At 45.3% G+C, this 26,819-nt stretch overlaps 1 protein-coding gene and 1 pseudogene across 1 annotated transcript in view; one reads left to right on the top strand and one right to left on the bottom strand.

Annotated features, from left to right (window-relative positions):
- Positions 1-26,105, top strand: part of LOC118642295 (acyl-coenzyme A synthetase ACSM1, mitochondrial-like) — a 53,673-nt gene extending 27,568 nt beyond the window's left edge. The window contains exons 7-13 of the mRNA XM_036279984.1: positions 3,013-3,136; positions 5,665-5,745; positions 6,230-6,331; positions 21,736-21,863; positions 23,301-23,400; positions 24,246-24,365; positions 26,019-26,105. Of these exons, the coding sequence (XP_036135877.1) occupies positions 3,013-3,136; positions 5,665-5,745; positions 6,230-6,331; positions 21,736-21,863; positions 23,301-23,400; positions 24,246-24,365; positions 26,019-26,105 (742 nt within the window). The remainder of the gene's footprint in view (positions 1-3,012; positions 3,137-5,664; positions 5,746-6,229; positions 6,332-21,735; positions 21,864-23,300; positions 23,401-24,245; positions 24,366-26,018) is intronic.
- LOC118641510 lies at positions 11,778-12,904 on the bottom strand (annotated as a pseudogene).
- Positions 26,106-26,819: the final 714 nt, after the last annotated feature.

Raw genomic sequence — 26,819 nt, 5'->3', positions numbered from 1 at the left:
CTAACCTGGGCTGGGGACAAACTGCAACTGAGGTACGTGCCCTTCGTGGAAACCGAACCCAGGACTCTCTGGTCCTCAGGCCGATGCTCTAACCATTGAGCCAAACCAGCCAGGGCAAAAGTCCACCTTTTTAAAAATCAGTTCTGCCATTAATGGACATTTGGGTAGTTTCCATTTGAGGGCTATTTATGATCAATACTGCATTGAGCCCTGGCAGGTTTGGTTCAGTGGTTAGAGCATTGGTCCACATGCTAAAGGGTAATAGGTTCGATATCCGGTGAAGGGCACATACCTGGGGTGCAGGTTTAATCCCCAGACGTGGTCAGGGCCATGCAGGAGGTAACCAATCGATGTGTCCCTGCCATATCAATGTTTTTAAGCACGGTAGGAAGAATTTTCATTGTTCTGTTATTGGTGGAAGTGGAGTGTCCACCAGTGGGAATGGGGATTCCTTTCCCCATTGGGTACTGGGGGCTGGATTCTTATGATATCTTGAGAAAAAGAATTTTCTGAGACTCTCACAGGAGAATGAGTGATCTTTATTTGTGTGAAGTTATATCCTTTGGTTTCAAAAGTCCCAGTTCCCTTAACCCAGTCCTGGGAAAGGGGTTTTCAGCAGAGCTAGAAGCAGAGCCAGTGTCCAGAGTTTCCATCACATGGTGGATTTAAGTCCAGCATAGAATCAGGCTAATCACAACCCATTAGTCCGTTGTGTGGGGGGTCTACCTGGCCATGAGCCATGTGGGCGACTGCAGGAGTGTGAGAGCCCCGCAAGCCAGGCGTTGGGCACCATCAGCAAGAGCAAGAAGGGCAAGAGAGCCAAGAGGGAGACCTCCCTTTGTTCAGGAGTTTAAGTATCTCAGATTTCATGCCTGTTCTGGCCAATTACCCATTCCCAGGTGTGACTAACAGGTAAGCATCTACCCACATCACCCAGACCTTACCAGGCATGCATCTAAACGGTCTCTGTCCAGTCCCTTCTCCCACTGATCCACAGGGGAACAGACCTGGAGGATGTTAAACTGCAGCTTTCTGGCAAAGCTGTATAACTGGCCAGCCTATGTCATCCAGTCTCCCCTTTGCTCCTTCCCTGTTAGTTAATAACTAGATTATTATAACAGTATCAGTTCTACATCTTTGGCAATATTTGTTCTTATCAAAGTTTATAAATGTTTGCCCATCTCACAGATGCATAGTGTTATTTTACTATAGTTTTATTTTTGTATCCCCCTGTGTTTGTACATTTATTTTTAGTTAAACTGCAATCTTGTCTTTGAATTTAATGGGCATTTATGTATATATTTTATTTATTATTTTTTAATACTCACCCAAGGATATTTTTTCATAGATTTTTATTTTATTTTTTAAAATATTTTTTTCTTTATTGATTTTAGAGAGAAAGGAAGGAAGAGGGAGAGAGAGATAGAAACATTGATGAGAGAGAAAATAGACTGGCCGCTTCCTACATGCCCCCACTGGGGATCAGGCCCACAATCTGGGCATGTGCCCTGACCAGGAATGGAACTGGAGACATCTTAGTGCATCGGTTGACGCTCAACCACTGAGCCACACTGGCCAGGCTTTTCATTGATTTTTAGATAGAGTGGAAGGGAGGGAGTGACAGAGAGAGAAACATCAACATGAAAGAGACACATCAATTGGCTGCCTCCCTCACAATCCCAACCAGGGCTGGGGATCAAACCCGCAACCCTATGGTTCACAGGCTGATGCTCTAACTGCTGAGCCAAACCAGCCAGGGCACTTATGCATATTTTAGATACTCTAAAATGAAAATGGCTGCTTCAAAAATCAGACCTTACAAATTTTAGACATAGAGTTAAAATATCAAGCAGTTCAATATCTACCCTTACCAAGCTAACTCTGAAATACAACTTGATTTTATTCATGAAGCCTCCACCTGGCTGGATTCTGTCTCTATCTGTATTTCAAAGCTCATATTGCAGTCACTTTTTGCATCATTCTTCAGGTGATGAACTTTGTCCAAACCCAGTAAAATTTCAACCAGGGCACAACTAATGACTCCGCTGGAGACTCTCCTCATTTGATCTACTTTGGAGAAGGCTCCAGAAGAATGAGGAAGACACCCTTAACTAAACCAGATGCCCTGTCTGGCACTCATGACTCTGTGTACCAGGAGAGGGTGACAGGGTGGAAAGGGGAGCCATATGTCTGCCACTTCCCTCATCCCCAAGGGCTGGCCTGGCTCAGCCTGCTGGTACTCAGACCTCAGTCACTTCTCCCCATTTCCTTCAGAAAACCCATCATGACTGTGTGATTGTTTTTGTATTATTAATGGGAATTTTCACAGGGAAGATGGAAGATAGGATCTGCAGTACACAATGTACCCAGCACACGATGTATCGAGTACACGAAGTACCTAGCACATGATGTACTGAGTACATGATGGACCTGGTGCACAATGTACCTAGCACACGATGTACCTACTACACATTCACAGTAGACTTTTCTGTTCTCTCCAACATTTCTTCTCTCAGGGCTGTCACCTGTGACCACTGTCCTCTGTTCTAACACTCAGCCCAATCTTCCCAGACGTCCTGAACAATTCATTTCCAACCCCTAACTTGAATTCTCCACTCAGAAACACAAACCCTTCAGTGCACATAACCCCACTCTCCCCAGAAGGCAGAAAGTACAGTCCAAGTACCTTCCCAGCATGTCCCTGGAGTCCTAGCCTTCACCCCTATATGGTTTATAAAAACGTCTCTCTTACCACATAGAATGCCTCCCTCAGACATGGTCTCAACATCCAAATTTAATTTGATCTCTCACTGAACCCTGAGCTTCATCACCACACACACACCCCCGTCTGTGGAAGAGGTAATAGGGACTGACCGGAAGTGAATGACTCCAACCGGAAGGCAAGTAAGAAAGTGAGGAAACAGAAGGATGAATGAGGTCCTAACACCTGAGCCGGGTTGGAGCGTCCAGGGCCTGCTCTGAAGCTCTGTTGAGACCTTGTCTACCCCTAAGCCTCAGGTTCCCCACCCTGGAGCACTGCAGTACCGGCGGGGAGGCCCTAATGCCAGAGGAGCAAGAGAAATGGAGACAACAGACGGGCCTTCTGCTCTACCAGGGCTATGGACAGTCAGAAACGGTAGGTGGACAGGCCCCTCTGGGTCAGTCAGCATGTGCCCAGCCCCGAGTCCAGCAGATGAGCTGAATCAGGCCACGAGTGGGTGTACAGGCCCCACTGTGCGCACAGCAAGCAGATGGGAGGCTCCAACATTCTAGGCTAACTTGCCCCAAATCAATTTGCAGAAGGACAATTCACACACAGCCCATTGACTTTTCAAGACACCAGTGTGCTGAAAACTACTGGACAAAATCTTACAAAGGGGTCTAAGGACACGGTGCTATGTTCCTGTGACCAGGGGAGCCCAGGAGGGGTGATGGAAATGGAGGTGCACTCCTGCAACATGGAGGCCCCCACCTGCATGTCCTGCCCAAGTCACCCTCCCTCCCTAGGACCAGCAACCACAGGGCCAGGCAGCAGCTGGCCCCAGAAGTTCATTTCTGGGTGTTTATGAAGGCAGCACACAGGTTTGACTATGGGGCATGAGCAGGAGTGGGGGAGGGAGCAGAGACATCTCTCTCTCTCTCTCTCTCTCTCTCTCTCTCACCGCCCCCCCATACACACACTGTGATCCCACACTGAATCACTGAGCAGGCAGGTGGGCAGGGCACTCAGAGCAGCATGCCCAGCTGGAACCTCAAGGACTCCATCAGTGACAGTACGAGGGGCTACCTCTCTTCTAAGGCATCCTCCACCCACTTTTTAATTTTTCTTTATTGATTTTAGAGAGAGAGGAAAACATCAATGACAGAGAACATCGATTGGCTGCCTCCTGCATAAACACCCCCCCCGCCCCCGGGATCGGGCCCATAACCTGGGCATGTGCTCTGACTGGGAATCGAACCAGCGACCTCTCGGTGCATGGGTCGATGCTCAACCACTGAGCCACACCGGCAGGGCCTCCACCCCCTTCTGATGTTGACAGAGCCACTTTCCCCAGCCTCCCACTATCCTGTCAGTGGACAGAGTCGACTGCCCCTACAGGACCTGCAGCAAAATGCCTGTTTCAGTCCTAATTCACATATTTGTGTGATGTTTTTATGTATTTATTTTTTTGCAAAAACAATTATTTTAATCAGTTAAGTGATCTGCTTCTAGGCCTGTCCTTGCATGGCTCACAGTTCATTTTTGGACTAGGAGAACCACACGCCACACCCATAACCCCAGTCCCTTTGCACTGGCTATTTGAAACAGAATGCTGCCTTACCCCTGCATGGTGCTTCATTTCCCAGAGCACTTTCAACACTCACTCATCTGTGAGCACTTTCCGCCTGAAGTGTGAGCAGCAGCGTGGCAGAGGGAAGACCTTCCTCTCTCAGGAGCTCAGGCCTCAGTTCGCCTCAGCACTGCCAATGGCATGCTTCAAGACCACAGGCTTACCATAGACCCTTCCAGAAGCTCAACTTCCCTCTCTCCAAAATGGGAATTAGGATGATGTGGGTGGTGACGAGGGGAATGAAAGGAAGTATGTAAAGCTCCGGCCACAGTGCCCAGCCCGGCACATGTCCACAGTGCGGGCACTGCTGTCCTCACTGGATGTGGGGAGGTAGTGGCCAGATGTCAGGAGAGCAGAGCTCGATGGGGCCATCTCGATGCTCAGGTGTTTATTATCTACTGAGGGAAACAGACATGCAAAAATCACTTCGGTTGCAGTTTGTCCCCGGCCCTGGTTGGTCGTGCGGGTGGCAGCCACTCGATGTGTCCCTTCACGTTGATGTTTCTCTCTCTCTCTCCCTTCCTCTCTCTCCCTCCCACTCTATCTGTACAAAAAATGGAAAAATATCCTCGGGTGAGGATAAAAAAAAAAAAAAAATCAGTATAATGCCCTGTTGGTGACAATAGAAATGTGGGGAAAATGCTACAGGAGAATCTCCCAGCTGACCCTGGTGGGGCCTGGGTCACAGCTGGTTGACCTAAGCAGCCAGTTGAACTCGGTGTGTGCGACCACTGTGCAGCCCAACACCTGCCAGCTCTCTGTGGGGGACGCTGGAACCGTGCCCCTTTGGCAGAGGAGATCCAGGGGCATTCATTGGTCAAGATTCACACCTGGTCTGTCTGATGGCAAAGCACTTAGCTTTAGAAAGAAGGGTATGTCAGAGAGCCACAAAGGAGACGTAGTTCATCAGGAGAACTGAGCAGTTTCAACATAGCCCAGAGAAGCAGATGAGGCAGGATTCCTATCACTGTTTAACAGTCCTGAGCAAATGTTTGGCAGATGGACTTGTGACATTCCCTGCAAATGGACACATGGCTGGCATGCAGTGAGCTCCCTACCACCCACAGCACAGGCCCACAGCCCTTGGGTTAGCCCTTTGCTCCCTTCTTGGCCTCCCCCACTGGACCCTGTCGCCGCAGCAGCCAGCACTGGCCCAGAGCAGTGAACGTCTGCGGAAGAGCAGGGTCAACACCTTGAGCCTACAGTCCAGACCTTCTAGCTTCCCCACAGGGCTCTGTGGCATCTGTGAGCAGAGATGCTGTGTATGATTCTTGCTGCTTTGTGATCAGCCCGGACCCTTTGACAACCAGTATTCTCCCTCTTTTGTGCACAGGGCCTAGCCTGTGGTACTTTCCGGGGAATGAAGATTAAGCCCGGTTCCATGGGGAAAGCCATCCCACCCTTCGAAGTCCAGGTCTGTTCCTAAAGGCATTGTCAGGGAGCATCGAGGGCTCCGCTGGGATTGGACCCTTGTGTGACACCAGGTGGCAGAAGCAGCCGTGCCTCTGCCCGAGTTGTCCTTCCTCCCCTGCTCCTATTTTCCCTCTGATTTCCTGGGGAGGTTTCAGTATTGTGGGCATAAGTACAGCCCCCTGATGGCCGGAGGCTCACACAGAGCTCCCAGGAGGAGCACGGGCAGCTGTGTCCGCCTGGTGCTTTTAGCTTTTCCTGACCCATGCTTCCTGGCTTGAAGACACATTCGCAATGTCCGTATCCCATCAAACAGATAGACGCATGTCTCGCTGATTTCAAAGATGTGACAATTTTATTCTTTTTCTGACGACAGGGATCCCCAATGATCCCCACTGGTGTCACATGAACAAGCCAGGCAGCATTTGGGTGGGGCAGGAGTGTTGGGGAGGCCGGCAGGGTGGGACTCACAGATGATCTTGCTTCAGATCATTGACAGCAAGGGCAACATCCTGCCGCCCAACACTGAAGGCACAATTGGCATCAGGATCAAGCCTACCAAGCCCTTCGGCCTGTTCATGTGCTATGAGGTAAGGACCCCGTCTGCCCCTCCCTGGCCCGAGAATCCCTGCAGTTTTAAGGGAGTGGACTCAACTCTGCATCCTGAGACTTCTTCACATCTCCCTTTATTTGCTCCAATTCAATGAAGCCTGTTCTAATTAATCGCAAAGCTCATGTCGTGTTCCCACATCCTTTCCTGTCCTAACCCATGTGGCACTGACGGGGTAGAAAGAAGCCTGGCTTCAGAATCATCGGACTTGGGGCCAGTGACTTCCTGTGGTTAAGAATGCAGGCTTTGGCTGGGTTCAAATCCTACCACCCAACTTACTAACACGTTGTGAATAAATCTATTAACTGTGGTGAGCCTCCAGGGACCTTCACTATCCCCACTTTACAGAAGAACAAAAAAACCTGCAGACTGGAAGAGTTATGTGTCTTCCCCCATGTCAAATAAATGGCAGGTCTAAGATTCAAACCCATGCCCTGGCTGGATTGGCTCAGCGGTTAGAGCGTCAGCCTGCGGTCCAGAGAGACCCGGGTTCAGTTCCTGCTAAGGGCACGTACCTCGGATGCACTTTGTCCCTGGCCCTGGATGGGTCGTGCGGGTGGCAGCCACTTGATGTGTCCCTTTCATGTCGATGTTTCTCTCTCTCTCTTCCTCTCTCTCCCTCCCACTCTATCTGAACAAAAAAAATGGAAAAATGTTCTCGGGTGAGGATAAAAAAATTCAAACCCATGTATTTTGGGCCCCAAAGCCTAAATGAGAAATCCAGGGACTACAGAAAACACAATAGGCTATAAGGAAACCTGCTGAAACTCTTGACCAGACAAATTCTAGCCCTCCGAGGGTAGCAGAGGCCAATAAGAGGACATTCTCAGCTTCCAAGATTGGCCACAGAAGGGTGGACAGACCTGAAATTGATCTTATACTCCATCTCCTTTCTCCAAAAGAACTTTAATCCCGAGGCTGTCTTGGTGTCACTGTTGTAATCACTTTGGCCTCCAGGGGGCGCTGCTCCTCTTTGATACTATCACCTGAAAGCAAACACAAGGTCTTAGCCTTCATTCTCTGGAGCACAAGTTTAAGCTTGGATAAAAGAGAAAACAAACACAGACTAACATGTATATAGAACAGTGGTTCTCAACCCCGTCTGCACATTAAACTCATTTTGGGAGCTTTTTCTAAAAACTGTTAATGACTGAATGATTAAACTGAACTGGGATGGTCCAGAACAATGACATTTCTTTTTACTGGACATGACTTTTATTTTGCAAAGATGTCCTCACATATGCCCACTCATGCTCTCTCATTTCACATGCGCTCATGACAATATGTTGTCTCTCTTTCATTGAGATTTGCTTATTTTTTTCCTCCTTTCTTTTCTTTTTTTGAGGTAAAATATATACAACATAAAATTGACTCTTTTCACCATTTGGGGGCATACAGTTCCATGGCATTGTGTAAATTCACTATATTATGAAACCGTTACAACTGTGCATGTGCAGACAGTGTTCACCGTCCCAAACAAAAACTCTGTTCTCATTAAATACTGACTCTGCATTCCCCATCTCCACAGCTTTTTGTAATCATTCTATACTTTTTGTCTGTAAAAATTCGCCTGAGGTACCTCAGTTAAGTGACGTAATACAACCTTTGCCCTTTGGTGTCTGGCTTATTTCACTTAGCAGAATGTTTTCAAGGTTCATCCATGTTGTAGTACGTAACTAAATGTCATTCCTATTAAGATTGAATAATAACATCCCATTTTATGTACATACCACATTTTGTTTATCCATTAGTCTCTTGATGGCATTTGAATTGTTTTACCTTTTGGCTATTGTGAATAATGCTGCTATAAACACTGGTGTGCAAGTATTTGTTCAAGCTTCTGCTTTCACTTTTTTGGGTTTATAGCCAGAAGTGGAATTGCTGGATCATACGATAATTCTGTTTAGATTTTTGAGGAATTGCCAAAATATTTTCTAGAGTGGCTGAATCATTTTACATTCCCACCAACAGTGCACAAGGGTTCCAATTTTTCCACATCCTTCCTGACATTGTGTTCAGTTTTTTGTTTGTTTGTTTTTGATAACAGACACCTTAATGGGTGTAAGATGGTATCTCATTGTGGTCTTGATTTGCATTTTCCTAATTGAGCACCTTTGCATGTTCTTCTTGGCCATTTGTATCTCTTCTCTGCAGAATTGTCTATTCAAGTCCTCTTTTTCTTTTTTTTTTAAAACATAATAAGCATTCAGTAAATTTTAACATTTTTCTTTCAGTGATTTACATTTAATTTGTGAAGTTGTTTTCAGCTTTTTAAAATTGAAGTATAATTGACATATTATATTAGTTTCAAGTGTACAACAAATAATTTTTCTGCTTTTCCATACACATTTTAAATTAAGTTTTTATTTTTTAATTACAGTTGACATACAACTTTACATACAATATTATATTTGTTTCAGGTGTACAACCAGTCGTTAGACATTTATATTCCTTAAAAAGTGATCACTCCAATAAACCTAGTACCATCTGACATCATACATAGTTAACAATATTATTGACTATATTCTCTATGCTGTACTTTACATCCCTGTGACTATGCTGTAAACACCAATGTATACTTCTCAGTCCCTTCACCTTTTTCATCCATTTTCCCAACCTATCTTCCTTCCATTTGGCAACTGTCAAAATGTTCTCTATCTTTATGAGTCTGTTTCTGTTCTGCTTGTTCATTTATTTTGTTTTTTAGATTCACATAGAAGTAAAATCACCTGGCATTTGTCTTTCTCTGTCTGATTTATTTCACTCCGCACATACCCTCTAGGTCAATCCATGTTGTTGCAGATGGTAGGAGTCCATTCTTTTTCTGTGGCTGAGTCATATTCCATTGTACGTATCATCACTTCTTTGTTATCCTTTCATTTCTTTTTAAAAGCTTATTATTTAAGGCCCTTATTAAGAGGTGCTTGGCCCTGGCTGGTTTGGCTCAGCGGTTAGAGCATTGACCTGTGGTTCCGAGAGACCCGGGTTCGGTTCCCTCTAAGGGCACGTACCTTGGTTGCAGTCTGTTCCCTGCCCTGGTTGGGTTGTGGGGGTGGCAGCCACTCGATGTGTCCCTTTCATGTTGATGTTTCTCTCTCTCTCTCTCTTCTGCTCTCTCCCTCCTACTCTATCTGAACAAAAAATAGAAAAATGTCCTCCGGTGAGGATAAAAAAAAAAGAGGTGCTTGTAGTTTTTATTACTTTTTTGAAAAAAATCAAGGTGTAAACTTTTATTACAAATTAAATGTGAGGTACTTAAAAATCTCAACTTGATCAGATACAAAACAATTAAAAAACCTTTAAAGGTATGGAAGCTTGCTGCTGTCGCTCGGTGGACTATGGCAGCTCAGCAAGCCACTCCGGGCAGCCGGGCGGAGGACAGCAATGCTTTGGAGCTGCCCTCGGTTTGTGCCATAAGAGTACATGATGCAGGAACCCAGCCAGGAGGCCCGCTGTTAGTTCTGTAGAAGCCCTTACCATTCCTTCCTCTTCTGAGGTGCATTCAGGCTAAAGGAAAGCAAAGAATAGAATGCAAGCCTCAAGTGAAATGGCAAATGGTTTTGGATGAACCTCTCAAAAGCCAAGTCGGCCCTGGCCGGTTTGGCTCAGCGGTTGGAGCGTCGGCCTGCGGTACAGAGAGACCCGGATTCGGTTCCCAATAAGGGCACGTGCCTCGGTTGCAGTTTGTCCCCGGCCCTGGTTGGTCGTGCGGGTGGCAGCCACTCGATGTGTCCCTTTCATGTCGATGTTTCTCTCTCTCTCTCTCTCTCTTCCTCTCTCTCCCTCCCGTTCTATCTGAATAAAAAATGGAAAAATGTCCTCGGGTGAGGATAAAAAAATAAAAAAGCCAAGTCACAGGAGGCACAGTGCTGTGCCTCTGGGCAGCTCTCTGACATATCTCATCAGGGCCTTCTGAAGCCTTTATCCTGGAGAGCACGCTAGATACAACCTAATGCAGGACAAAGAGTTTCCCGGGAGTTGTGCTTACTCATTACAATATGGAGGTGGAAAATCTCAGGGCTTCCTCAAACTTGAACTTCTGAGGTCAGTTGTTGAAGAAATTGGTTGAATGTATTCAGCAAGTTGAATGTTAAACACAGTAAGTCTTTGATCATTTCAGGCTCGAGCTGACCAACGACTATAGTCTTACATAAACAGTGCTTGGATGCCCTTATTCTTCTTTTGGAATCTGGAAACATCCCAATCTTCAAAGGCCATTTATAACCTGTGTATTTCATCCAGGAAATTTTGATATTTAAAAGTAGAATAAATATGTCTTATTTTCTTTTAATGACATATGGTATCTATTTGTAATTCTAGAAAATTTTATTTTCATAAGAAATTATAAGCTCTTAAATCCAAAATCTCAAAATAGAATTTACACAACTCTGGGTATGTTGTCACTTTAATTAGGCGTTAGGATATATTTTAGACATGGAAAGAATGTTAAAGATGTTTTGTTTTGTTTTTTTAGAAGAAAAAGGAAATAGCTTAAGAAAGACATATTTCTATTAGCATTCAAAATCCAAGTGTTTACACTAAGAAACTTAAAATAAAGGTTTCAAAGTACAATATGGTAAACAAGAAGTAATACATATAGTAAATAAAAACTTGGATAATAAAAGTACAACAAAAATACTTCACAATATAAAAAATGTTCTAGGTTATATCTTAAATAATAATTACATTTAATTCTCCTTATTTTTTTTAAGCATTAGAAATAAATTTTAAGATAAGAAGAGAAAAATTACTCAGAGGAAAGAAAAGAAAGTAAAATAAAATAGGTAGAAAATTGGCCTGGCCGGTGTGGCTCAGTGGTTGAGCATTGACACTTGCACCAAGAGGTCGCCAGTTCGATTCCTGGTCAGGGCACAGACCCAGGTTGTGGCTAAATCCCCAGTGGGGGCATGCAGGAGGCGGCCACTTGATGTCATTGATATTTCCATCTTTCCCTCTTCCTTTCTCTCTTTCTAAAAACCAATAAAGAAAAAAAAATAGGTAGAAAATTGTTCATTTTAATAATATTTTTAAGTGATATTTCAAACTTGCAAAATAAACTTGTAAATGCACATGCCAGGCAAGCCCTTCAAAAGGATACTTTCTCATTTTAATGGGTTGATTCCCTTCTTCAATAAAAGAATAATGCTAAGTTTCAGGTACAAAGGTTAATGCTTTCTCCTCAAGTTTTAGTGACTTTTTAAAATATGGATAAATTTAAAAATGAAATAAAATTTAAAAAGACTCATAAAAATAAAATAAAACAAAGGTGTATTGAGAAAACATCAGGCCTTTAAAACACACACACACACACACGTTTATCACCACCAAAAAGAGACGTGTTTAGGTAAAAACCCTATGCTGCATACGTAATGCAGATAGTTCTGGCTAAGCACTTAGGTCTTCAGCTCCCATCTTTTGTTCATTTCTTATTGCTGGGATTCCATATTCATTTCTTCTTGTTGGATGACTAAACCGGATGGTGGGAGAGACGGTGCACGGGCATGTACTGAGCCCTGCCCTCTCAGCCTTGGAGTGCCTGAATTCTCAGCTGCTGGGTCGGCTGCTTTGGTTCCTGCCAGCTTGTGGTTCAGGGTTTTCTGGGCGTCCGCATTGGTCAATGAAGCCACCGACACTGAGGTGGCTGCTGAGAATGGGTCTCATCTTCTTGATTTTCCTTATCTTCTTCCTTGCCATCCTCTCTAGGCTGTCCTTCAGGAGGGTCCCTGCAGAATTGTGGCCTATGTCCCACACATATTCTGTCTCACTGGCCTGACTTGTTCTCCTGCACCCTGGTTGTCAGCACCCTCCATCACTTCTCCCTGCACGAGGGGGTAGGGATACTGTGGGCCACGCCCACGTGGTGAGGTGGGAACTGTCGCCAGCGGTAGGGCCTGCGCTGTGGAGCCTGGCCTTTGGGAGCACTCTCCACCCTTCGTTCTGCCCCCCACCCTCACTGTTCTGGAAGCTCTGCTGGTAATTGCGTGGAGGAGCCCTGTGGGACAGCGGCCCGGATGGTTACCATCTGCTGCGTGTTTCCTCCGGGCCTGTGACATCTGCTGCCTCTGCACCCTTTTCTCCTTCAGCAGCATCAGACTCAGTCTCTCCGTCCCTACACTGTGAAGGTACTTCCTGGGGTCATCCTTCTTCATGGCAGCCTGGTGTACAAATACATCTTCCTTGGTGTCATTCCTGTTGATGAAACCTACCTGTTTCTTACACTGAATCATTTTACTGTTTCCAAAACCTTTGTTCTGAGGTGGCCTTCTTGTCCCTACTGCCAGGCCGCTGCTCTCTCCGGCTGACTGTGGTGCCCAGCTTGGTGTCCACAGTGCTGAGGATGGGGGCAGCGGGAAGGGAGTGGTGGTTGGGGTGGCAGGGGGCTGCTGGGTCCCCACCTCACTGCTCATGGTTTTGGTGATGGTGACTGGGGCCAATGCGGCAGCCGCAGCTCCTCCAGGGATGTGCAACTAGACTGTCGTCCGCGGCAGTGGGGCTGCTCCTGGCTCTCTGGGGTCTGCTGTCCACTCCTGCTACCAATCGGACTTCCTTTCATCTCTTGATGGACACTTAGTTTGCTCCTGTATCTTGGCTATTGTAAATAAAGCTGCAATAAACACAGGGATGCATGTGTCTTCTCCATTTTAGTTTCCTGGGTTTCTTCAAATAAATACTCAGAAGTGGAATTGCTCAGTTCTTCTTTGTCTCTTGATATATAGCTTTTGTTTTAAAGTCTGTTTTATCTGGAATAAGTATTGCTACCTCAGCTTTTCTTTGTTTCCATTTTCATGAAATATCTGTTTCCATCCCTTCACTTTCAACCTGTGTGTGCCTTTCCATCTGAAGTGAGTCTCCTCTAGACAGCATGCCTAAGGGTCTTGTTTTGTTATCCCTTAAGTCACTGTATGTCTTTTGATTGGAGCATTTAATACATTTGCATTTAAAGTAATTGTTGATACCCTGCTGGTGTGGCTCAGTGGACTGAGCGCCCTCCCATGGACTGAGATGTTCTGGTTCAATTCCTGTTCAAGGCATGTGCCCAGGTTGTGGGCTCAATCCCCTGTGGGGGATGCGCAGGAGGCAGCTGATTTATGTTTCTATCTCTCCCTTCATCTCTGTCTAAGAAATCAATAAAAACATATTCAAATTAAAAAAATAAAAGTAGTTGTTGATAGATGTGTAGTTATTGCCATTTTATTATTCATCTTTTTAAATCTTTTTTACCCCTTCTTCTTAAAAAAGTAATACTGGCCCTGGCCGGTTTGGCTCAGCGGTTGGAGCGTCGGCCTGCGGTACACAGAAACCTGGGTTCGGTTCCTGCTAGGGGCATGTACCTCATTTGCAGTTTGTCCCCGGCCCTGGTTGGTTGTGCGGGTGGCAGCCACTCGATGTGTCCCTTCACATTGATGTTTCTCTCTCTCTCTCTCTTCCTCTCTCTCCCTCCCGCTCTATCTGAACAAAAAATGGAAAAATGTCCTCGGGTGAGGATAAAAAAAAAATAAAAAAGTAATACTGGTTTGGTGGTGATGAAATCCTTTAGCTTTTTCTTTTTTTGTTTTTTGTTAATCCTCACCCAAGAATATTTTTTTCCATTGAATTTTAGAGAGAGTGGAAGGGAGGAAGGGGGACAGAGACAAAGAGAAACATTGATGTGAGAGAGACACCTTGACTGGTTGCCTTCTGCATGCACCCCAACTGGACCAAGGGATCGAACCTACAACCCAAGTATGTATCTTTGACTGAGAATCAAACCCATGACCTTTGGTGTACAGGCTGATGCTCTATCTACTGAGCCACACTAGCCATGGCTCCTTTAGTTTTTCTTATCTGTCTTTTTTTTTAATCCTCACCCAAGGATATTTTTCCATTTATCTTCAGATAGAATGGGAAGGAGGGAGGAAGAGAGAGAGAGAAAGAAACATCTATATGAGAGAGACACATTGACTGGTTCCCTCCTGCACAACCCTGACCAGATCCGGGGTAGAACTGCAACCGAGGTACGTGCCCTTGCTGGAATGAAACCTGCCACTCTTTGGTCTATAGGCCGATGCTCCAATCGCTGAGCCAAACCAGCCAGGGCTCTTTATCTGTCTTTTGATTCTAAGATAGCTTTGCTGGGTAGAGTAATCTTGGTGTAGGTCCTTGCTTTTCATCACTCTGAATATTTCTTGCCAATTCCTTCTGATCTGCAAAGTTTCTGTTGAGAAATCAGTTGACAGTCTCATGGGAACTCCCTTGTAGGTAACTAACTGCTTTGCACTTGCTGCTTTTAAGATTCTCTCTTTAGTTTTTTCTGTACTGCAGGCCGGCGCTCCAACCGCTGAGCCAAACCGGCCAGGGCATCTCTCTTTAGTTTTAATCTTTTGCATTTTAATTATGGTATGTCTTGGTGTGGACCTCTTAGGGTTCATCTTGTTTGGGACTCTTTGTGTTTCCTGGGCTTGTATGTCTATTTCCTTCACCAGGTTAGGGAAGTTTTCTGTCATTATTTTCTCAAATAGGTTTTCAATTCCTTGCTCTCTCTCTCCTCTTTTTCTCATTCCCATGATGCCAATCTTGGCTTGAAGTTGTCCCAGAGGCTCCTTAAACTATCCTTTTTTGGACTCTTTTTTATTTTGCTGTTCTGATTGGGTGTTTTCTACTTCCTCATTGTTCGAATCTCTGATTTGATCCTCTGCTTCATCTGCTCTACTGTTGATTCTCTGTAATATAGTCTTAATTTCAATTATTGTATTCTTCATTTTTAACTGGTTCTTTTTAAGCTTTTCTACCTTCATTTTTATGTTTCCTGTCTCTTCACTGAAGTTCTCACTGAGATCGTTGAGCATCCTTACAACCAATATGTTGAACTTTATGTCTGGTAAGATTGCTTGTCTCCATTTTATTTAGTTCTTTTTCTGGAGTTTTGTTCTGTTCTTTCATTTGAGTCATGTTTCTTTGTCTTTTCATTTTGTCTGCCTCCCTGTGTTTGTTTCTGTGTATTAAGTAGAGCTTTCTATGCCTCTTGGTCTTGAAAGAGTGGATTTAACCCTGGCCGGTTTGGCTCAGCGGTCAGAGTGTCAGCCTGCGGTCCAGAGAGACCCAGGTTCAGTTCCCGCTGAGGACACATGCCTCGGTTGCAGTTTGTCCCCGGCCCTGGTTGGGTGGTGAGGGTGGCAACCACTCGATGTGTCCCTTTCACGTCGATGTCTCTCTCTCTCTCTCTCTCTCTCTCTCTCTCTCCCACTCTATCTGAACAAAATATCAAGAAAAAAAAAAAGAGTGGCTTTATGTCCTGTGGAGCCCAGTGACACAGCCTCCCTAGTACCCAAGCTGGACTCTCCAGGTGCACTCCCCATGTGGGCTGCATGCACCCTTCCATTGCAGTTTAGTCTTGATTGCTGTTGTCATGACAACAGAAGGGATTGACTTGCAGGTTGATCCACTGTGAGGACTGGCCTGGACTACGGTGGAGGAACTGCTGTGCAGGGGCTGATCCTAGGGAGCAAGGCTTCCTTCAGAGGAGCTCTGGTGCCCAGTGAGTCCACACATTGAATGGGTTGCTGGTTAGGTGGTCGGGTGCTGTTCCAGAATTGTCTAGAGCTATCCATGGGTGTGCTGGCTCTGGGGTCTCCCTGGAGGTGTAAGCCAAAGTCAGCAGTTGCCTATGCCTTGTCTGGGGCCACCAGGCATGAGCTACACAGTGATCTAAATATGGCTCCTACTTGTGCTGGGCTTGGAGGTGCCCAGGAAAGGCCAAGCTGTGAACCAAGGCCAGCTGCCACTAGTTCATGCCTAAAGCCACTTAACAAGAGGTACAGGGCACATGGGGGCCAGGTGCTGCTTCTTTAGGGTTTATGAATCTTTGAGAGATTTTAGGAAAGTCTAAAGTATGAGCCAAGACAGGCCATTTGTATGGAAAAGCCATGGGAAATGGCTTGGGTGGGCCTACAAGTTGAATGGGGAGGGGTCTCAGGGAATCACCAGTGTGGGCAAATGATATTAGCCAGGTTGATGGAGATTCAGATATGGCACCTGCCTGCCACCTAGGGAGTGCGGAGGAAGCTCAGCAAAAAAAACCACAATAGCCTCTGCCAGCATTTCTGTCTGGGAGAAAGCTGCCCCTCAAGCCCTCACCCCAAAGCCAGATGATTTATTTCCTCCCCGTATGTCCCTGATGCCTTTTCAGCTACTGACCAAGCTCTGGAGCTCAGAGCAATTGAGCCTGAGTTAAGTCCATGTATGGGCCCTTTAAGATGAATGCCTGGGTCTCTAGAAGCCACAATCCCAGCTGGGTTTTTTGTTTTTTTTATCCTCACCTGAGGACACTTTTCCATTTTTTGTTCAGACAGAGTGGGAGGAAGAGAGAGAGAGAAAGAGAGAGAGAGAGAGAGAGAGAGAGAGAGAAAGAGAAATATGAGAGAGAGAGAAACATGAAAGGGACATATTGAATGGCTGCCACCCACATAACCCAACCAGGGCTGGGGACAAACTGCAACCGAGATATGCGCCCCTAGCAGGAACCGAACCCCAGGTCTCTCTGGACCACAGGCCGATGCTCTAACCGCTGAGCCAAACCGGCCAGGGCTCCCAGCTGTTTTGTTATTATTATTTTTTTTAATCCTCACCCGAGGACATTTTTCCACTTTTTTGTTTAGATAGAGTGGGAGGGAGAAAGAGGAAGAGAGAGAGAGAAACATCGACGTGAAAGGGACACATCAAGTGGCTGCCACCCGCACGACCAGCCAGGGCCGGGGACAAACTGCAACCGAGGTACATGCCCTTAGCGGGAACCGAACCCGGGTCTCTCTGGACCGCAGGCCGATGCTCTAACCGCTGAGCCAAACTGGCCAGGGCTCCCAGCTGGTTTTTTACAGGCAGAAGTTATGGGGACTTCTCTTTCTAGCACTGAAATCCTGGGTGGGAGTAGGGATGCTGGTGCGGGGCTGGGACCCCTCACTTCTCAGGGGGACCTTCGAAGCTGAGATATCCCTCCTGATTTTTAACCACCACAATGGGTGTGGGACCAGCCTGTTCTGCTTCTTTACCCCTCCTACCTGTCTTGGTGTGGCTTCTTCTTTATATCTTTAATTATAGGACTTCTGTTCAGCTGAATTTCAGGCAGTTCTGAATAATAGTTGTTCTTTAGTTTAGTGCTTATTTTGATATGGTTGTGGGAGAATGTGATTACAGCATTTACCTAGTCTGCCATCTTGAGCAGAAGCTCCTTTGCCTGTTTTTTTGTGTTTTTTTTTAAATCCTCACCCGAGGACATTTTTCCATTTTTTGTTCAGGTAGAGTGGGAGGGAGAGAGAGGACCAGAGAGAGGGAGAGAGAGAGAAACATCAATGTGAAAGGAACACATCGAGTGGCTGCCACCCGCACGACTGACCAGAGCCAGGGACAAACTGCAACCAAGGTACGCGCCCTTAGCGGGAACCGAACCCGGGTCTCTCTAGACCGCAGGCCGACGCTTTAACCGCCAAGCCAAACCGGCCAGGGCTCCTTTGCCTGTTTTTAATTGGGTTGTTTATTTTGTTATTATGTTGTAAGAGTTCTTTATCTTGGATATTAACCTCTTATTTGAATAAGTACTAAAAATAAACTTAGTTAAGAAAGTGAAAGGCTTGTACACTAATATACCCTTGACAAATAGTTCCCCCATTCTGTGGACTGTCTTTTCATTCTCTTGAGAGTATCCTTTGATGTACAAAGTTTTTACTTTGATAAGGAACATTTGATAAATTTTGTTTGTTTCATATCCTTTTGGTATTATATTTAATAAATCATTGCCAAATTCAAAGTCATGAAGATTTGCCCCTATGTTATCTTCTAAGAGTTTTTTCATTTCAGCTCTTATATCTCAGTTTTGGATCCATTTGAGATAGTTTTTGTATATAGTATAAGGCAAGAGCATGTGGACACCCAGGTTTACCAGCATCGTCAGTGGAAAACACCATCTTTCCCACTGAGTGGTTTTGGCATTCTTGTCTAAGATCCATTGAAAACATATGTGAAGGTTTCTTTCTGGGCTCTCTATTCTATTCCAATCATCTGAATGGCTGTTTTTATGCCGGTACCATGCTGTTTTGATTACTGTGGCTTTGTAGTAAATTTTGGTATCAGGAGTATAAATCCTTGAACTTTCTTCTCCTTTGAAAAGATTGCTTTGTATATTTAGGACCCCTTTAGATTTTATATGAATTTTAGGATGGGTTTTTCTATTTCTGCAAGAAACACCACTGAAATTCTGATAGGGATTGCATTGAAACTGTAGGTAACTTCAGGTAGTATTGCTATCTTAATAATATTAAGTTTCCAATCAATAAGAATGGGAGCCCTTTCCATTTATTTGTCTTCTTTCATTTTTATAGGCATTGATTTTTAGTTTTCAGTGCACAAGTCTTTCACTTTCTTAACTAAATTTATTTTTAGTACTTATTCTTTTTGATGCTTCTGTCAATAGAATGGTTTTCTTAATCTCCTTTGTTCATATATAATATAACTGCCTTCATTTTGTTCTTTGTCAATTTTTTCTCTTAGCTTTTTGGCCACATTGAACATTTTTCTCAGCATTGGGAACCATTTTATTATTATTTTTTTCTTAACTTATACATACTTGGTATACAGTATTATAGCAGTTTCAGATATACAATATAGTGATTCAACACATATACCATACAATGTGACCACCACACTAAGTTTAGTAACACATTTATTTAAATGATGCATCTAGTAAGTCTGAAGTCTGGGTTTCCTCGGGGGATGGTTTCTGTCAATTTTTAAAATTTCTTTGAGCCATGTTTGCTGTTTTCTCTGTATGTTCTGCGATTTTTTCAGTCGAAAATTGGGCCTTTCACTATTATTATGTGATAAACCTGGAAATCAGATTCTCCCACTTCCCTAGGGGTTGAGATTGCTGGTGGGGTTGTTTTTCTTTTCTCTCACTTTCTTTTTTTTTTTTGTGGTACGTGCCCCTGGCAGGAAATGAACCTGGGACTCTGGTCCGCAGGCTGATGCTCAACCGCTGAGCCAAACCCAGGCCCTTCTCCTTCTCCTCCTCCTCCTCCTCCTCCTCCTCCTCCTCCTCCTCCTCCTCCTCCTCCTCCTCCCCCTCCCCCTCCCCTCCCCTCCCCCTCCCCTCCCTCCCCCTCCCCCTCCCCCTCCTCCTCCTCCTCCTCTACTACTGTTGAAGGCCATAATCACAGAAGTCCTTTGCTTTAAGAATTTTTTTGCAAAGACTCTCTGTCATGTGTGATCATTGAAGTTCTGATCCTTTAACTCGTGTTCAGCGAATGTCTTGACAGGGATTTCCTTGACTGCCAGGATCTCCAACGAACAAACAAAAATATCAACAACAAAAAACAAACAGAACCATGGTGTGGATGGGCTCTGTACAGGGCCTCCCTCACCACTCAGCTGGGCTTGCTCCGAGCCTCGGGTCAGCAGCCCGCTGTGAAAGCTTAAGGCGTTGTCAGGGCTTTTCTGAGCATGTATCTTGCCTACACCTGTGCATGGCTTTAATGCCCCTGTATACAGCTGTCTTGAATTTCCAAATTCCCTCACCCACGCCTCAAATCTCATCCCAGCTTCTCCTCCAGACCATGATGGTCCATTGTGTATCTCCACCCATAATCTCTTGCTTCGGGCTTCTTAATTTTGCAATCTGCCTGGTGGCTTCTATAAGCGATGCCTGCTGCTTTTCCCACCTGCATTTTGGCTTCTGTGAAATAAGTGTCTTGCTTTAGTCCTTCAGATGTCCCCAGGCAGGTTAGAACAGCAGCGCACATAATAAATAATTGCATGTGGGAAACAATTTCGATTGCCAAAAACAGAAGGCTGTTATAACCATACCTATAATACAAACAAAACAATGTTCTTAAGTTCTAGCTGAATCCTGTCCCCGCTAAAAACTCTGATCTTGAAACATAGCTTCCTTTTGGTAGTCCCAGAGCTTTTAAAAAAATTGGAAGGGAAGCTATTAAGGGATGTGATTCAGTGTCTTTTTTTTTTTTTTTTTAATGTTTTTTCTGGAACCTCTTAAAATCATTTCATGTTCCACAAGAGAAAGAATCCCAACACATTGCTTAGTGGTTCAAATACCAACCCTCCCACTGAGTGGCTGAGTGACTTGGAGCAAGTTACTGTGACTCTCTGAGCATTAGTTTTCTCCTCTGTTAAATGGGTTATAAAAATGTCAGTCGCGCCCTGGCCGGTTTGGCTCAGCGGTTAGAGCGTTGGCCCGCGGATCAGAGAGACCCGGGTTCAGTTCCCAGTTAGGGCATGTCCCGCGGTTGCAGTTTGTCCCCAGCCCTGGCTGGGTCGTGTGGGAGGCAGCCACTCGATGTGTCCTTTTCACATCGATGTTTCTCTCTCTCTCTCTCTTCTTCCCACTCTGAACAACAACAACAACAACAAAAATGGAAAAATGTCCTCAAGTGAGGATTTAAAAAAATAAAAATAAAAATGTCAGTCGCACACAAAACCTGTGCATAGCAGCTTTATTCATGATAGCTGAAAACCAGAAACAACCCAGATGCCCTTCAGTGGGTGAACAGTTAAATAAACTATGGTTCATCCTAATGTAAAATGCTGTTTAACAGTAAATAGGATCAACGTATTGATGAACACAACAGCCTGGGTGACTCTCTGGAGAATTACACCGAGTGAAAAAGAAAGCAGAGCTGGTCACAGAAGGTTACGTGCTGTATGATTCCACTTCAGTACCATTCTAAGTGTCAGAATTATAAAACTGGAGAGAGGATTAGTTACTGTGAAAGGATTAGGGATGTGAAGGGAAGAGGAGGGAGGCAGGTGCGGGTGTAAGAGAGCGACACGAGGGGTCCTGGAGATGACCGGCTGTGGGGGTGAACGCGCGAACCTACAACACGGTAGAATTGCATAGGACTAAATACATACACCCCAGCGAGTACAAGTAAAACACTGGCGAGAGCCGAGGGAGGCAAAAGGCTTGTAGCAATATCAATACCCTGGTTGTGATATCGAGCTAGAGTTTTGCAAGATGTGACCATTGGGGGAAATAGGATAAAGGGTACATGGAATCTGTTATTTTTTATAACAGCATGCAAATCTACAATTATCTTAAAAGTTTAATTTTAAAAATAGCAACCCCATAGACTTTCTTTGAGGACAAAATGAGACAGTACTTGGGGAAGCAAATTCATTCGGCAAATGTTTATTGACACCTCCATCTGTTCAGCTGCTGTGTCATATTAATATCAATTGTCAGTGTTTGCACATAAAGAAAATAGACTCAGAGAGATTATAAAAGTTGCCCAGGTGCCAGGTAGAGTGAGAATCAGGATTCGAACCCAGATCCGAACTCCAGGTTGCAGCTCAACATCTCTAAACTCACTGCCTTCAACAAGAGTGCCATTCTCTTTGCAGAATGACCCAGTGAAGACAGCCGAAGTGGAGTGTGGGGACTTTTACAACAGTGGGGACAATGCAACTATTGACGAAGAGGGCTACATCTGGTTCCTGGGGAGGGATGATGACATCATCAACGCTTCTGGGTAGGTGTGGCTGACCCGGAGCCAGGAGGCATCACCTACGTGGGTGGCAGGATCTAGCTTGCCTCACCATTCCTCCATGCATTGGTGATGGGACCCTCAGCCTATTCCTGAACAGAGCCGTGTCTACAGGGCCATGGCCCAGGTTACCTGTGCATCTCACTCAACATCAAAATAAAGTTCAAGAAGGTCTGGAGTGCAACCACAATAAGACACTGTGCAATTTAAAGAATAAGTGTAGGATTGGGAAGGAAGATCTTATTTTGGCCCCTATTTGTCCCCATTGGTTGGAGGAAATTATTCTCTGTGTTCCTTTAATGGGGCACATGTCACAAAAACAACAACAACAACAATAATAATAGCAATTAACTTTTATGGAGTACTTACTATGTGAAAGTACTCTCTTCAGTACTTTGCATAACGCAGTAGATGCCATTATTATGCCCATTTTACAGATGAGAACACTGAGCCACTGACCAGTGAAGTAAGTTGCTGAAAGTGTCCGAGATAGTGCAGGGTGAAGCCCAGATTTGAACCAAGGTAGTCTGGCTTCCAATCTGTTGTCCCCAACACTTAGGTTTTGAGGGAGAAAAAGTAACACAAATAACAACGTCTCTTAAATACATCAGGGGGATTTAGTTTGTTTTGCTTTATTATTTTATTTTTTATTGTTGAAGTATTGCAGAAGTCCCTCCTTTTCCCCTATTGACCTTCTTCTTCCGGCTCCACAGAGGTAAACCAAAGAACTTGTTTTGCTGTCTTTTTTCCTAAATTTTTTTTTCTTTATTGATTTTATAGAAAGAGGGAAGGAGAGGGAGAGAGATAGAAACATCGATGAGTGAGAACATCGATTGGCCACCTCCTGCATGCCCCCCACTGGGAATTGGGCCCACAACCTGGGCATGTGCCCTGACAAGGAATTGAGCTGGTGACCTCTTGGTGCACGAGTCTATGCTCAACCACTGAGCCATACTGGCTGCTTTCTTAACTTCCAAATGAAATGCTGATGTAGTGGGACTAGGAGGCAGAATTTCCCTAAACGTTTAAGGCAAAGGTTTGGGACTCCCGAGAGGATTACAAAAGTCTTCCTGCTGAGGGAGCTCCTTACATCAAGCCCCAGAGCCCCAGAGCCCTGGGACAGCTTTCCAACACCCCCCCCCCCAAACACACACACACACACACACACACACACACACACACAAGAGGCAGTGAGGGAGAAACCCTGGGAGCATCTGAGCTTGGTATTTCTTATACCTGGAATGCCCAGAGCTTCACATTTTGATCCCACTACAGAGCCTTTTCACAGTCCTCTGCCTCTCGTGACACTTGCCCTCTGTGCCAAAGAAAGTTGTGACATGCCGAGACATAAGATTGGAGGGCCTGGGTCACTCCAGCCCTGGCGTCTGCTCGGAACCAGAGCAGGAACCATTGGTCCCGCAGGTACCGCATTGGGCCGGTGGAGGTGGAGAACAGCCTGGCCGAGCATCCGGCAGTGGCTGAATCAGCTGTGGTGAGCAGCCCGGACCCGGTCCGAGGGCAGGTGAGAAGGGCAGAGAGGTCAGGCGTCTGCTTGTGGGCACTGGGAAGGCTGGGGCGGGGGAAATTTCCAGAACAGTTGGTGTGTGTGGCATACTTACACCATGTGGGCAGCAGGAGGCACTGTGGCATCATCTGTGACAAGATAATACTGACTAGGAAGGTTGATTTGATGACAGCTAATACTGGGTGAGCCCTTACTATGTGGGTGGTCATTTAACCCTCAAACAACCTAATGAGTTCAAGACTCTTATTATACCCTTTTAAACAGAGAGACAGGCATAAAGAAGTTAAATAACTTGCCAAAATGATACCATGGTGGAGCCAGGACAGAAATCTGAGCACTCTGGTTCTAATGCATTCATTGATTCAACAAGGGTTTATTGAGCACCTACTGTGTACAAGGTCCTGTGCAATTAAATAGGGACATAGATAACAATATAAAAACAATAACTTACCAACAATTACTAAATGCCCACAAGGTTCCAGGCACAGAACTATACATACATTAATAATAAAAATGATGATGATAATAATGATAGGGATAATAGGAAAGTTAAACTAGGTGTATGTTTTATATGCATTGTCTTGTGGAATCTGAACACAAGCCCACTGTGGGATGAACCTGCACTGTCCCCATGTCAGAGAAAAGGAATTTGTGGATAAGTCATTTTCCAAAGCAAAGAGTAGAAATTGGAAGTATTTAGATTTGAACCTGGTCTTGTCCTTTTCCAAAAGCTCAAATGTCAACTCAACTTGTTTTTCCATTCATTGCATGAACATTTACTTTTTAAACAGTACAATTAGTTGCCACTCACCCTGAGCCTCGGCTGTGGTTCTGCATTGCAGGTGGTGAAGGCTTTCATTGTCCTGACCCCGCAGTTTCTGTCCCATGACCCGGACCAGCTCACCAAGGAGCTACAGGAGCACGTGAAGTCAGTGACAGCCCCGTACAAGTACCCAAGGAAGGTGAGTGAGGGCTGATGCTCGGTGCCCTTCCCGTGCTCTGCCGCTCAAGTCTGGCAGGGTGGGCGGGTGACTCTTAAACCGCAAATAGAACTGGCATTTTTCCCTGCAGAAGAAGCAGTGGGCTTGGGGGTGGAGTGCAGCCAAGTGAATGAGATGGAACCTCTGTCCTGGGTCAGAACCCCCAAAACATGCTGGCAGGTTAACCTTAATCAGACAGGTGCCCACAGCTTTCCAAGAGGTTACTTAAAATCTTTCAAAATTTGAAAAAGACATCTAAGTCAGCAGCTTCCAAACTAATTTTGAATGTGATTCATACTAAGAAATATATTTGACACTGCAGCTCAATACTTATTTACCTACACAAGAAACAAATGTTAACACATTTATATTGATCCTTACAACATGCAGTCCATTCCAATGCTTTTTATTCTATTGCATTTGTTTTTTTATTTTTATTTTTTTGTTGTTAATCTTCACCTGAGGATATTTTTTCCATTTATGTTTTCTTAGAGAGAGTGGAAGAGAGGAAGGGAGGAGGAAGAGAGAGAGAGAGAGAGAGAGAGAGAGAGAGAGAGAGAGAGATAGCAATTGGTTGCCTCCCACATGTGCCCAACTGGAGCTGGGGATGGAACCTGCAACCCACGTAAATGCTCATGACTGGGAATCCAACTGGTGACCCTTTAGTGCGCCAGCTGATGCTCTAACCACTGAGCAGCACCAATTAGGGCTATTGCATTTGTTTTAAATGTTGCATGCAAACAACAAAAATGTCCAATAGAGAAATTATTAAATTATTTGTGAAATTTTCTGTAATTTTAAATTATGTAGTTTTTTAACATAAAAATATCACAATATATTATTAAGAGAAAAAAGCAGGCTATGAGAGAATTTACCTAATATTATTGTATTGGTTTAAAAGCAAAGTTTGGAAGGATACCTATGTCAACCAGTTAACATTTCCTACATTGTCTGAATGTCTATGGCCAGTGCATATTGTAAAGCTATGTAGCTAATAGTTACTGAATATTTACCACATGTGCCAGGCCCTGGATTCAATGCTTCACATGCATTATTATTTATTTAATCCTCTCTGCAACCCAAGATGGTCTAACCATGTATTTTACGGAGTGGAAATTGAGGCTCAGAGACTCAATGTAAATTGCCTGAGAATAGAGTGAATACAGGCAGAGCTGGAACTCAAACCATGTGCCTCTAACAGCAACAGAGTTCTTGCTTCTAATGTTAGGCTCTGCTGCCCCCTAGAGAGTGGAAGAGAGGATGCTTGTCAGTGAGGAGGGGCTGTATGTTGCGAGTAACAAACAGCCCCAAAGCCGTGTGGCTTATTCAAAGGAAGGCATCTTCCTTGCTCAAGCTCATGTCCACCCTGGTTCTCCTGGGACCCGAGTAAAGGAGCAGCCACCCTTCTGGTAGAGGTGATACTTCACTGCCACCATATTTCATTGGTCAAAGCATGTCACAGGGCTGCAGCCAATCAGGGGGTCAAGGAGGAGAGCCCGACATACTTGGGGGCCCTTAAGGCCACCACATGGTGCAGCCTGTTTGGGGGACTTGCAGGGGTGAAGGAGAGGAGTGGGGATTGGCAGGAAATGACAGCAGGACTAAGTCAGGATGGTTCCCTTTCTCCCCGACCAGGTGGAGTTTGTCCCCGAGCTGCCCAAAACCGTCACTGGCAAGATCAAAAGGAGTGAACTGCGGCAAAAGGAGTTTGGTCTGATGTAATTGCAGTAAACTCAGAACCCCCCTCTGATGTGACCTTGGGTAAATCCCTGGTGGGGGTAAGGATGGGGACGTTGAGAGGGTTGATTGGGAAGGGTACCAGACTGCCAGCATTTCTGTTCTTTTAAATTAACAAGAGTCACTACCCTGCCCCCAAGTCTCTGTTCCTTCGGCTTGCCCAGGTGAGTGCTCGAACTGGGGCTGAAGGTAGTAAAGTGCTGATGTCAACATCAACGGTGATCCTGTGCTGTGCATTCGTGATGTCCACGGCCCTTGCTAAACGCGACCCCTCCACAGTTCTCCCCAGTCCCCACTGGAGCGAACACAGGGCCTGATTCTCCTCCTCCACCTGTTCCCTGGTGGCCCTACATCCAGTAGATGACCAGGACCCAGAGGTCTGGGAGTGAAGCTTCGAGTAGCCCCAGGCACCTGCCTCTGCTAGGGCCGAGCCTAGCCCCACACGGGCAAGTGAGTGACCTGCTCTCAACGGACCAGGGGCCCCCCAGGACTCTCCCAGCCTTCTCCAGAGGCGCCCAATCCCTCATTCCTAGGACGGACCCAGGGGCCGAGGAGTGTTACCCTTCGGCTTTCCCCCATGTACACCCACCTACTCATTCCTTCCCCAAATCCAGGATCTTCCAGCCCCTCTCTGAGGGCCCAGAGCCCACCCCAAACACCCTCTCCACACTCTATATGTCCTTTCTGCCATCAGTGTCT

This window comes from Molossus molossus, unplaced genomic scaffold (genome assembly GCF_014108415.1).
Source record: "Molossus molossus isolate mMolMol1 unplaced genomic scaffold, mMolMol1.p scaffold_m16_p_3, whole genome shotgun sequence".
In the NCBI taxonomy this organism is placed as follows: Eukaryota; Metazoa; Chordata; class Mammalia; order Chiroptera; family Molossidae; genus Molossus; species Molossus molossus.
The sequence above is the reverse complement of the archived record's forward strand: the minus strand, read 5'-3'. Positions and strand labels throughout refer to the sequence as shown.